The sequence below is a fragment of the Camelus dromedarius genome, chromosome 12, assembly GCF_036321535.1.
Source record: "Camelus dromedarius isolate mCamDro1 chromosome 12, mCamDro1.pat, whole genome shotgun sequence".
Classification (NCBI taxonomy): domain Eukaryota; kingdom Metazoa; phylum Chordata; class Mammalia; order Artiodactyla; family Camelidae; genus Camelus; species Camelus dromedarius.
In genome coordinates, this window is record NC_087447.1 from 12,716,237 (window position 1) to 12,728,480 (window position 12,244).

At 36.1% G+C, this 12,244-nt stretch overlaps 1 protein-coding gene across 1 annotated transcript; it reads right to left on the bottom strand.

Moving 5' to 3' along the window:
* Positions 1-8,350: 8,350 nt before the first annotated feature.
* On the bottom strand, positions 8,351-9,310 carry LOC135322569 (olfactory receptor 8U9). Its single transcript, XM_064491829.1, has one exon. It carries the CDS (start codon positions 9,308-9,310, stop codon positions 8,351-8,353), a length of 960 nt encoding a protein of 319 aa, XP_064347899.1.
* Between the last annotated feature and the right edge of the window lie 2,934 nt (positions 9,311-12,244).

Below are 12,244 nucleotides of genomic sequence, written 5' to 3' on the forward strand. Positions count from 1 at the left end.
CTATATTTAAATGGCTCTATCACCCTCTAGTTACATTAATTTGAGCATGTCAAAAATTCCATTTGTCCCTCAGTTTCTCAATCTGTAAATGGTGCTATTTTATATCTAAAAAATGCAAACATTAAGATAAAATAATGTGTCTGCACATAGCCTACACGAGCAGGTTTTAAAATAGAAAATATTATGTTAAAATTGCTCCCCTGATCTAGTAAAAGGTAGATGTAGGGTGAAGTCAGTGTAATCACTTTAAAAATTCACTGGTAGCGGGGTAGACAGTGCTCATTGGTCAGCGTAAGATACTAGAACATGGAATTTACACAACAAGACACAGACAATCCTTAACGGTTGGATGCAGACATCTGTAGTTAAAGATTTATATGCAATATATATGTTAAATTAAAGACACAGAAGAGTGTCTCATTTTTATTTTTAGCTCTTCAAATAATAGTCTCAACATAGAATAAATTAGCAGAAGAATATATAGCCTACTTGATACATTTTCTTATGTCAGGAAACAGATGTAAGTATACATCAGGAGAAGGTAGATGTTCTTCATAAATCATGGACATCAAAATCAAAAATAATTTTTAACTGTGTCTTTGTGCAAGTGTCTACAACTTTCTGTGGGAAGAGGACAGTCTTGGATGCTATTGATCATTACGTGAGATGAGTAGGTCATGGAAGTATTTAAAAGCCTAGTTAGTGGTCAAATATATAAATTCCATTTTGAAATAATCAAGCAACTGTTTGATTAGAAATCTGGCTTACAAGCCCCATAATACTAGCTAGGACTCCCCTGTTCAGCAGCTGTAAGAACTTCAATATGCCATTTCATCTTATCTTAAAGGTGGCACATGCAAATGTACGCAAATGTATTTGAAAGTATATTATATATGATCTTTTAGCATCTAACCCATGATATTTTATCTTCGACTTCCATTTACATCTTTTCACTTCTGCCACAGCTAACACACGTTGATCTAATTAGAGTAATTGTTTTCTGGTCCTCGGTTACAATAAGAAGACTGTATATGCGTCCCTGCTTCATATGTTCTTTTTCCTGTGTTCATTTCTACCAGGTGAATGGTGAATGAAGGGTTGGAAGAAAAACTCGTATTTATCCTTCAAGGCCTATCAAAATCCCACCTTTCCTGTAAAGATCTCCCTAACTTCCAATTCCCATGCTCTGTTACCTGCCAGTTTTCATTTTTGCATTCTGGAAACATTTTATGCATAAATTATTTGCACATCATTTGTAGTTTCTTTCTGTTTCCATATTTGTTTTCTGGAGAGACTGTAGACATGGGTAGAAACCATGACTTTTTGATTCATTTCCTAATGCAGCCCCTTCTAGATGCTTGGTAATGGGGAATTAAAGATTAATTTTGGTAATAAAATTTCAATTTATTTCTCTTGCTCATAATTAATGTTCTTTAGTTATTTCAAATATATTAAGGGATGTAGTGATGACAATTTTAATGTGCTCACCTCTCATTCTGGGTAAAATGACTAGCTTTCGCAAAAATGAAAACAGTTTAGACATAGTTTACAATCTAATCAATTAAGCGCTTGACTTGTCCAAATGATTGAGTAGATTCTATCTTAGAGATCTCAAATTTTTACTCCAAACTAATAAAATGTATATCATATAATAGCACATACCTATACAGCTGAAATAAAATTAGAAGAAACATTCTTACCCTCGTTTCTAAAATGCCACCCAAAAAGTTTTATTTTAAAATCTATTCTATTCTAGTTGACTTTAAAAATTCAGATTTTTGTCACAATTTTTAAAAACAATCTTCATAACTACCTGGGTAGAGGGTGTTCCTATTTCTTCTCCAAGTGGGTTTGTGCAGCAATGAACTGCAGGGTTTTATCAATGACCTACCCCAAGGGATCTTACTGAGGGTCTGACGTAAGATCATCAGGAAAGCTACAGACCACACCCCAGAGGGAGCCCACGGCCTGCTGGAGATCAATTAGCATCGCTCTCGTGTTTGAGGAACCTCACAGCTACAGCTCTGCCTTTAGTATGACATTGCCCTAGCATCCCCTCGTTTTTGAGCTGCTATCATTTACTGATTGCTGTCTTAATTGTTCATAATGTTTTTGCTCAACAACAGGATTTAAGTCTATCCTTGAAAAAGATAAGAAACTTTCCAACAGCATATCTTTCAAAGAACTAAATATCTAACTCTTCCAAGGATCTGTTTCTGAACATGTTGAGACATGACCCTCTTTGGCTTACTCTTTGAAATGCTCATGAAATATTCATTTCCTCTTCCAGGTTATCTCTATCCATTATTCCTTAATTTCCTTGGTGAGCTCTTCTAAAGAGCACTCTTCCAGATTGATTTCTTAGCCAATCTGTGTCCATAGCAAGGGGGTGTTGAAAGAATTTTATTTTAAAACTTATTAAGAAACAATGCATCTGCTATGAACTCAACTGTATCCTCCCAAAATTCACAGGCTGAAGCCCTCCCTTCCACTGTGATGGTGTCTGCAGATGGGCCTTTGGGTACCTCCCAGAGGAGGCTAGGGTTAGATGAGGTCATGAGAATGGGGCCTTCATGATGGAATTAGTGTCCTTATAAGGAGAAACACTAGTATTCCTCTCTCTCTCTCTCTCATTCTACACTCCCCTCCTACCCTCCCCACCCCCACCACATGCACTAACACAGAAGTGGTCATATGAGCACAGTCAGGTAGCAGCCATCTACAATCCAGGAAGAGAGAGCCTACAAATAACCAAATTGTCCAGAATCCTGATCTTGGACTTTCCTGCCTCCAGAACCATGAGAAAATAAATTTCTGTTGGTAAAGCCTCCCTGTTTTTAAAAACAGTATTTTGTTATGGCAGCTCAAACTAACAAAAACAGCATCTTTAAAGAAACAAAATAATCCTCAGTACTGAAAAGGGTTTTATTGGGTTGGTGGGAGGAGGGGTAGGAAAGGAAACATGGAATTATTTTTCTTTTTCCAATATAGTACATTTTCTGTTGTCTTCTCAGTAATTGAGGGGGTCCCGCATTTAATTGAAGGTGCACCAAATACTTCAGATATATCTCTGAGAGGTTTCAAATAGACAGAAGGTGAAAAACACAAATTAACTTATATGTAGTGAACTAAAAGACATAAGTGAAAGGAGGATCAGTAAGGCATTTGATGCAAACCCTGGGGTCCAAAACAAGGGGAAGTTTGCATCTCTAGGGATTGCGGATTTGATGATGGATAAGCAAACGATAGTGAATATGGTTTGTGAGGAAACAGCAGGGGACTTACTTGTTTCATATACTGACTTTGAATATACAATTTTCATAGTTTTCTATGAAACAAATTTCCAGTGATAACACTGGGCTTCAATATAATGGCCGTGGGAGGGTCGGTGTGTTAGTGTGTGACACTGTACATGATGCATTAACACATGTGGTTTATTGAACAGGAAGAAGCAGCAAATCCTTACATCTCACAGCTTGGCATGATCGCAGTTTGTCAGTGTTAATCAGGATAAATGTACTAGCATGAAATATGCTTAAGATATGTGAGTATTCTGTGAATATGCAGTACTTAATGTTGTTTTAAATGGGCAAACATACTTAATACAGATGGAAAAATGCCATGGCTTTGTTTATGTCTTGCTATAAAATGGCATGAGTTGTACTTGGTACAGGGATGTTGGAAAATTAACTAAAAATCTTCTATATAAACTGATGCATACGAATAAGTTAGCTTGAATTTGAATGACAACAAAGAGCAGTTATTAGCCACAAATTGTTAGGATTGTGTTTCTATGTTATTTCAACATGAGTTTTTTATATATCATCAAAGGCTCTTCCCAGAGAATGTTTTATCTTCTCATTTCTTAAACTTTAGGAGAAAGAGTTCAATTCAGTTGATCAAAGCTTTGGGGAGGGGACAGTATTTGACTAGGACATACATTCAGGGAATTTTTAAGATGAAGAAACTGTTCTGCATGTTATCTAAGTTACTTGACTCTATGCATTTTTGTCATAAATTTCATAGAACTGTTTATTACAGAGGCTAAATTGTGTATACAAATTAATAAAAAGTTAAGTAGATTGTTAGCCAATACCAGTGGCTGGCAGAATGCTGGCCACACTATGGCAAATGTGTTTAATTCTGTTATCAATGTATGACAAAAACATACTCAAGTGGGGAGATTTACTGACCTAAGTAACTTGGAAAATGGTGTTTTGATTAGAAGGTGTAAAATTATAGGCAAAAGAAACTGAATACAAACTTTACATTCTAGTTTGTAAATTTGTTTCCTGGGAGGGTTCAAGTTAATTCTGGAATTACTGTACATATATGTTGAGTTTGAACAAGTAATTAAATAGCTTTTAAGTGGTAGGATCCAGGTTTCTCACTGTTGGAGAGGAACTTTACAGGTAAGTATGAAATTGAAGCTAGAGTGAATCCTGTGGCCCTGGGTTAGGGTAGGAGTGATATCAGAATAAATTCACATTTATCCTTTCATATATATACACACACAGTGTTCTCTTCAATTCTCCCCTGGAAAACATCCCTCAACATTGTGTTTTTCACTTGTATAAAGAAAGTTTGGGAGTCTCCCCAACCCCGACCCAGCAGATCTTTATTTGAAAGCCCAGGAGAAGCTGAAAGTTTTCATTGCATCTCCAGTGAGAAAGCACCATTGGGACTCATTTATTTCACATTCCTTTTTGAGTTGTCACCAGAGAGTGATCGGTGAGAACTTGGGAACTGAGCCTCTATAAATAAACTAAATGTGTTAATACAGTTATTTAGAAACTTCTTCGTATTGGGAATAAATTATGACAAAAATTATGACAAATGGGGCTCATAGAAACCTTGGATTCCCAAACATGTCTTTAAAATTAACCTCATTTCAATAACATATTTTTAATCAGAACCTCACAGCAGTTTTCACAATTTCATGTTTTCCCTAGCAGTATTATTAAAGAAAATTTATCCTTAACAGTTTGAAAAGAATAACATTTTCTAACCAGTGTTGGCTGTCCAGATCTCAAATTTTCCAAGAGACAAAATTTATTTTTTTAATCTTAGGTTTTACAATTTTCAGCCCATAGTGGACTTTAGATCCTCATGAGTGCTACTACGCTTAATGAAATTTACAATTGCCGGTACAAATGGACATGAATGTGATAAGGAATGGAGGAGATTTAGTTATGGTTCAGGAGTAACAGCTGGTGAGAGAGATTTCCCTTGGCAAAGCAGAATTCCTAGGATGCTTATGAGAAATGGAAAACCAGAAAATTACTGAACAGCATGGGATCATAGATCATATTGAATCCCAGCGTTTTCAGACAGTGCTTTAAAAATAAGCTGGTTTTCTGGTGATGACTCAAGTGGTTTCTGAGTCATCTGAAGTCAGCTGTGTAGAAAACGTGTTAAGAAGAACAACGGGACAGAGATTTGTGTCTATCACCTCATTCTACCAGAGTAATGGTAGCCTTTACTGTTCATTGCTATTAACATTAAGAATTCATTTTTGAGCAAAATAATTCTGTAAAAAAATTAAAGCCATATACCTAACACAATCCCATTATTTTACCAATGAGAAAATGCACACCTTAAAAGGGAAACAGTAAATTTCCAAAAGTAATTCAGCTCGTGGTTCTATCTTAAGTCAAGTCCATACCTCCTAACACCCACATCTATTCATTTGTCTTCCTCTCCCTCGGAAAAGGGACCCAGAATTTTGTGACTAAGAGCAAACTAGGTCTGATTACATATTCTAAAGAATTCTTCAGACTTCTATTTTCCAAGTTTCATGTTTTAAACTTCTAAGCCAATTTTGTGGTAGGAAGAGGTGCTGAAAGTACTCAAGTAAGATTCAGCAGGCTAAGAAAGGTTAATGAGTGCCAAACTATTTTAATGTTTCAAAATACATTTATTGTCAAAATGACATTGCTTGCTGGAAAATTACACAAATAATGTAGTGTATAGAAATTATAATACCATCTTAAGTTGAGTTCACCCCAAAGGAGACACTGAGTCAATGATTTGTGTAAATGTGATTTATTAGGAATTGTACCCAAAATAGTTATTGGGATGAGAGGTGGGACCTAAAAAAAGAAGTAATCCAAGCCATGTTGTAGAGTCAACATCCTATGATAGAAATTTAGGTCAGATTCCATGGAAGCGTTCTGGACAAAGGGTAAATCAAACTTCAGAATTGCTAAGAGTGAGCAAAGGAGATTGAGTATTTATAGCTGACTCTTATACAACTCCTAAACCATAAATGTATGAGTTAATCTCTGTATAACTTAGAGTCAGTCCTCCGTATCAGCAGTTCCTCTGCATTCCCCAAATCAACCAACCACAGACCTTGTAGTACTGCTGTATTTACTACTGAAAAATATCCATGTGTAAGTGAACCTGTGTAGTTCAAACCTGCATTGTTCAAGGGTCCACTGTATACTCCTGTGCACATATCAGTCATTGACTAAGGGCTGTCCCCCATGGGATGTAAATTTCCAGTGACTTCTGCCTGGCATACAGACATAACTGCTTCCTGAAGCGCTTTTCCAACAAAGAGTTGTAGGCACTGCTTCTTAAGAGGGGAAATGCACCAGGAGCTGTATACAAATATGGTATAGAGGTCTTCTGAGGCAGCAGTTATCAAAGTGCAGTGCTGGACAAGAAGCATCAAGAAAACTTGTTGGTCTGCCAACTTGGGAGCTTCTTGGGTGAAACCTAAAACTGGCCACCTGTACAAGAAGGGAAAGGAGAGACCAAAGGAACAGGCAGGTCATCCCAGATTGGTTGGTGGCAATTTTAATAAGCAAAGGAATGTGCATATGAGACTTGACTTCTGGTGGCCAAGAAATGAGTAGATCTCTGCATCTGCTCACCAGAATCTTAAAAGTTTATATAGAGGATTAACTTGGTTCTCTCATGTATAATGTCCAACAATATCTTACTCTCTCAAGGCTGCCTCCTTAACAATATCCCCCACTGTGGGAATGGTGGGCAGAACAATGTACACTCCAAGGATAGGGCATGGGGGATGGTGAGGACCCTCTGATTGCCCAGATCCAGCTCAAAGGTCAACCTGTGTTCACATCCTCTCAATGACCTCCTCCAACACTTGGGAACTGCAGTTAGCTGTTGGAAATGCAAATTCTTTGGCTCCACACCAGACCTACTGAATGATAAACTCTGGGAGTTTGACCCAGCCATGTCTGTTTTAACAATCCCTCCAGATAAATATACTAAATATTCCAATTTCAAGGCAGAAATATTCAGAGTTTATTAAAAAGGCAAAAATCCAACTATTGGCTTTATATGAAACATAACTGACACTCAGACATAAGTAAATTGAAAGTAAAAGATTGGAAAACTATTCTGTGCAATAATAACTGTTAAAGAGCTGGAATACTTATATTAAAGGAAGAAAAAATAGACTTTAAGAGAAGAAATGCTACCGGAATAAAGAAGGACATTTAATAATAATAGTAAAAAAAAAATCAGTAAATTTAGCAATTACAAATTTAGGAACAACTAACGTCATCCCCAAATGTATGAAATAAAAACTGACAGATGAGAAAACATAATTCAACTGAGGATTTAACAGCACTCTTAATAATTGATGGAACACCTAAAAGGAAGACCAACAAGTCTGTGGAAGACATGAGCAGCACCGTCCACCAGCTCAACCTGAATGAAATCTATACAATTATTAGGAAAAAATTGTTCAGGGCAGACTTTCTCAACCTTGGCACTATTACCATTTTGGACTGGATAATGTTTTGCGAGGGACTTTCCTGTGCACTGTGGGTTACATATGCATCCAGCTTCAACCGTCTAGGTAAAAAATGGTATCCCTTTACATCATCCTGTCCTGGTGAAAATCAAGACTGTTTCCAGAAATTTCCAAATAAATCGTAAATCGTAAATCGTTCCACATTGAAACCACTGGTTCACAACTGTCTTTTAGTATTTAACTGGGAATATACTATTAAAAAACTCTTCAAAATATATCATTAAAGCACTCTTACAATCTTAAACTTGGTGTTCAAGATGTCTCAGTTTTGTCTACTCTTGTCCAGTTCCTCATTGTATAGCTATCAGATGAGATGATGAATTTTTAAAACATACACATTTTTTTTAATTTGAGAAATGACATGACACAAATTCTTATGGTAATTTCTACATATGAATTATAATTCTAAGTCAAACTCGATTGCTAAGAATTCAGAGAATGATTTTACTTCATAGTAAAGAAATTTTTATTGAAAACCAAAGAAGATCAAGATACTCTACTAGTTTTAATAATTAAGGGGAAAAATCATTAAAGAAAGCCCACTTTTGTTTAATTAAATCATTTTTGAAATGTTATGAACACAAGAGTATGGTTTCTACTGATGATGACTTTTTTCAGGGCATTTTTCACGTCCTGATTCCTGAGGCTGTAGATCAAGGGGTTCAACATAGGAATGATCACTGTATAGAAGACAGAGGCCAGTTTATCTGTGTTGAGAGAATGGTGAGAGCTTGGCTGTAAGTACATGAAGATGAGGGTCCCATAGAATATGGTGACTGCCAGCATGTGGGAGCTACATGTGGAGAAGGCTTTGCGTCTCCCCTCAGCTGAGCGCATCCCCAGGATGGTGGAAATAATAAACAGGTAGGAGACAAAGACAACCAGAACAGAGGAGATGAAAGTAACACCTGCACAGGCCAAAACCCACAGCTGTTTGGCGTGAGTGTCTGAGCACGTCAGCCTGAGGAGAGGCATGTCATCACAATAGAAATGGTTGATGGTGTTAGAGTGACAGTAAGAGAGGCGAAAGGTGAGGACGGTATGAAACAGTGCCATCAAAAAGCTATAGCTATAGGGGAAAGTGACGAGCTGAATGCAGATTCCTGGGGACATCACAACCGTATAGAGGAGAGGGTTACAAATGGCCACGTATCTATCGTACGCCATGGAAGCCAGTAGCAGGCACTCTGATACCATGAAGGTGAGGAAACAGCCTAACTGAGCTGCACATGCATTGAAGGAGATCATGTTTTGGTGGTATAAGAAGTTCCCAAGCATCTTGGGTGTGATGACAGAAGCATAACAGAAATCAACAAAGGCCAGGTTGCTAAGAAAGAAGTACATTGGTGTGTGGAGTCTCGCATCCGTTCTAATGACCAAGATCAGACCCAGGTTGCCTACTACTGTGAAGAGGTAGATGGATAAGAAGAGCACAAAGAGGGGCATCTTCAACTCCTGACGATCCGTGAGGCCCGCGAGAATGAACTTTGTCACCTGCGTGCAGTTGATCTGAGCCATATCTCTTCAAGGCAGCTGCCTGGGGAAGTAGAGAAAAGAGTTAAATTCAAGCTGTCCGTATATAAGTGGTGGTTTTTTTTTTTTAAAGCATTTTTTTTTATTGAGTAATAGTCATTTTACAATGCTGTGTCAAATTCCAGTGTAGAGCACAATTTTTCAGTTATACATGAACATACATATTTTCATTGTCACATTTTGTTTTTCCGCTGTGAGTTACCACAAGATCCTGTATATATTTTCCTGTGCTATACAGTATAGTCTTATTTATCTATTCTACATTTTAAAATCCCAGTCTGGCCCTTCCCACCCTCTGCCCCCTTGGCAACCACAAGTTTGTATTCTATGTCTATGAGTCTGTTTCTGTTTTGTATTTATGTTTTTTCTTTTTTTTTTTTTCAGATTCCACATATGAGTGATCTCATATGGTATTTTTCTTTCTCTTTCTGGCTTACTTCACTTAGAATATGTAAGTGGTGTTTTTAATCCTTTAATATCTTGCAAAGAGATTTGATGCTAATATAGAGATTGTTAACATAAGGGGTTCTGGGAACGGAATGGAGAGCACAAGGATGTAACATGTGGGAAATGCACATTTCTCTTCTCCCAAATCCATTGTCTACTCAAAGATGGGAGCTGTGGAACTGTCTGCATTTACAACTTTAACCTGACTTACTAAAATGCTTAGCTATTGCTTTCATTGTAAAAAATGTTAACATTAATAACATAAAGGAAAACAAATCTTCTGCAGTGGCACCTGCCTTTGATGGATCCTTTCTGCAGTGGCAGAAACACCATTTTATATTTTTTATTTTACTTTAATAATTTACCACTTAAAGGTCTTTACAGAGTGAAAAGTATCTTCATAGTTATGTTAACAATGCAAATGCTGAAAAGGGGTAAGCATGGAAGGTAAAATGAGGAGTTTATTTACTCCATTTTTTTTTAAACTAAACCTTTATGTGAAGACCATATTGCTTTGAGCACTTTACAGATGAAGAGGAGATTGAAACAGAAACACCCAAAATGAAGTCAGAAAGCTGGTCTGAGTACAGTTAGTTGGGTTACAAATCCACGCATTTCTGACTCAGGAGTCCACACCTCATTATTACGCTGTCCCTATAGTGTATCTTTTTTGTTCTATTGTGAGAAACTTAAATTATTTTCATATTTTTCTTGCTACAATAATCCACAAACATCTTTATCTCTAGAGCATGAATTACATGATCAAAGGAAATAAAACCTGATAAAATTTTACAGTATGTTGTAATGTCATAATTTAGAATAATATTGATATTCTGTTTCCATGCGATTTGGAAATGTACATCTCTTCATGAGTCAATTTACAAGTCTCTTTCAACTTTTTTACCTGTAATCAAAGAGACAGATTTGAATTATATTTTGATGATAATTTTTGTCTTCCTAGTTTAAGTTGAAAATCTATTTATTTTTCTTATTTATTTTGACTGGTTTTCATGACTGAATTATTGAATATCCATGTAAAATTAATTTTAACAAAGTGTAAAAATTGTAGAGCTAGGTTCTTACTACTATGTCAAATGAAATCTCTCTCTCTCACTCCTTTATCTTCTCTCTCTCTGTCTTTCACTCTCTTCCTTTCTATGTTTTTGTTTCATCTCTCTCTCACTCTTATACCTGAAAAATAGAAACAAAGCTTTCTTGAGAAACTCATATGAATTGTTTTATACGGTCTAAAAATTACATCAGAAATAAATATGGTAATAAAATAAGAGCTGGTATTCAAATTTTCTTCAGAATTTACCAATTGCTCTTTTGTATTTGCAACTTTTATTCAAATTATCAAAACACGCATTATAGTTTTTTTGTTTTTTTAATAAATATGTTTATTGAGAAACACTATTAGTAATAACCTTCAACACATACTTCTTCACCTAATTTTATCCTGAATAAGTTGTTTTTCCCCTTCTGAAACTCTAATAAAGATGGAGGTTTAATGGGTAATACCAACAACACGGAGATTTGAGATAAGAACTAGTAACTCATCAGTTCTAAATACCTAATTTGCATTTAAAATAAAAGTCAAATTTGATTTTTTAAAAAGGGAAGTGAGAGAGAGAGATAAAATAAAAATTTTATGGGGAGGCTCAGACCAAGACCCTTCTTAGACTACTAGCTTTCAAACTCAAACCTTCTGACCACAAACCACAGAAATAAATACCAGTTACATGATGGTCTGGAGCAAATAATATCCAGAATAACACTCTTATTGCCTGGTATGCACTTAGCTTGAATGTTCTTCTGTGTTCTACTGTCATATGTTCTGTTTTACTTTAGTCAAATAATTTTGGCTTAGATTCTAAAAACTGAGTTCATCATATAGTAGCAGGTACAAGCAGAGTTTCAAAAACTACACTCTAGTCCACCACACACCATCATGATTTTCACAAAAGTAGATAAGCAACTTTTCCATAAACACCTCCCACTCTGATCTACAATCGAGACTGTGCATCCTTAACATTTGATTGTGTCTAACTGCTACTTCCTTGGGAGCCTACTTCAATTCACTCATTCCCTCATTCAGTAATGTATGTTGAGAACTATTAATTTCCAGACACTATGCAGAGTCTGAAAAAAGAGCAGTGAAAGAGCGGACAACAGACTAGATTGGAAAGAAAGCTTTATCCACCTTCTCTTGAATTCTCGCTGTCTTTTTCTCTCAGCCATTTTTCTGCACTTCCAAAACACATTTCACTCACATTTGTACATAGAAATCATTTTACTATATATTAAAAATAAGGTGTGAATTATATTTAAAAGCATATGTAACTTTTCACAATCTTGTCCTTGAATATTTTTATAGTTCCAATTCCATTCAACTCTCCCAACCAGCAATGGATATCCATTGGTTAATTAATATAATTGGTCTCTTCTTGTCAACAACACCCTTCCATGCTT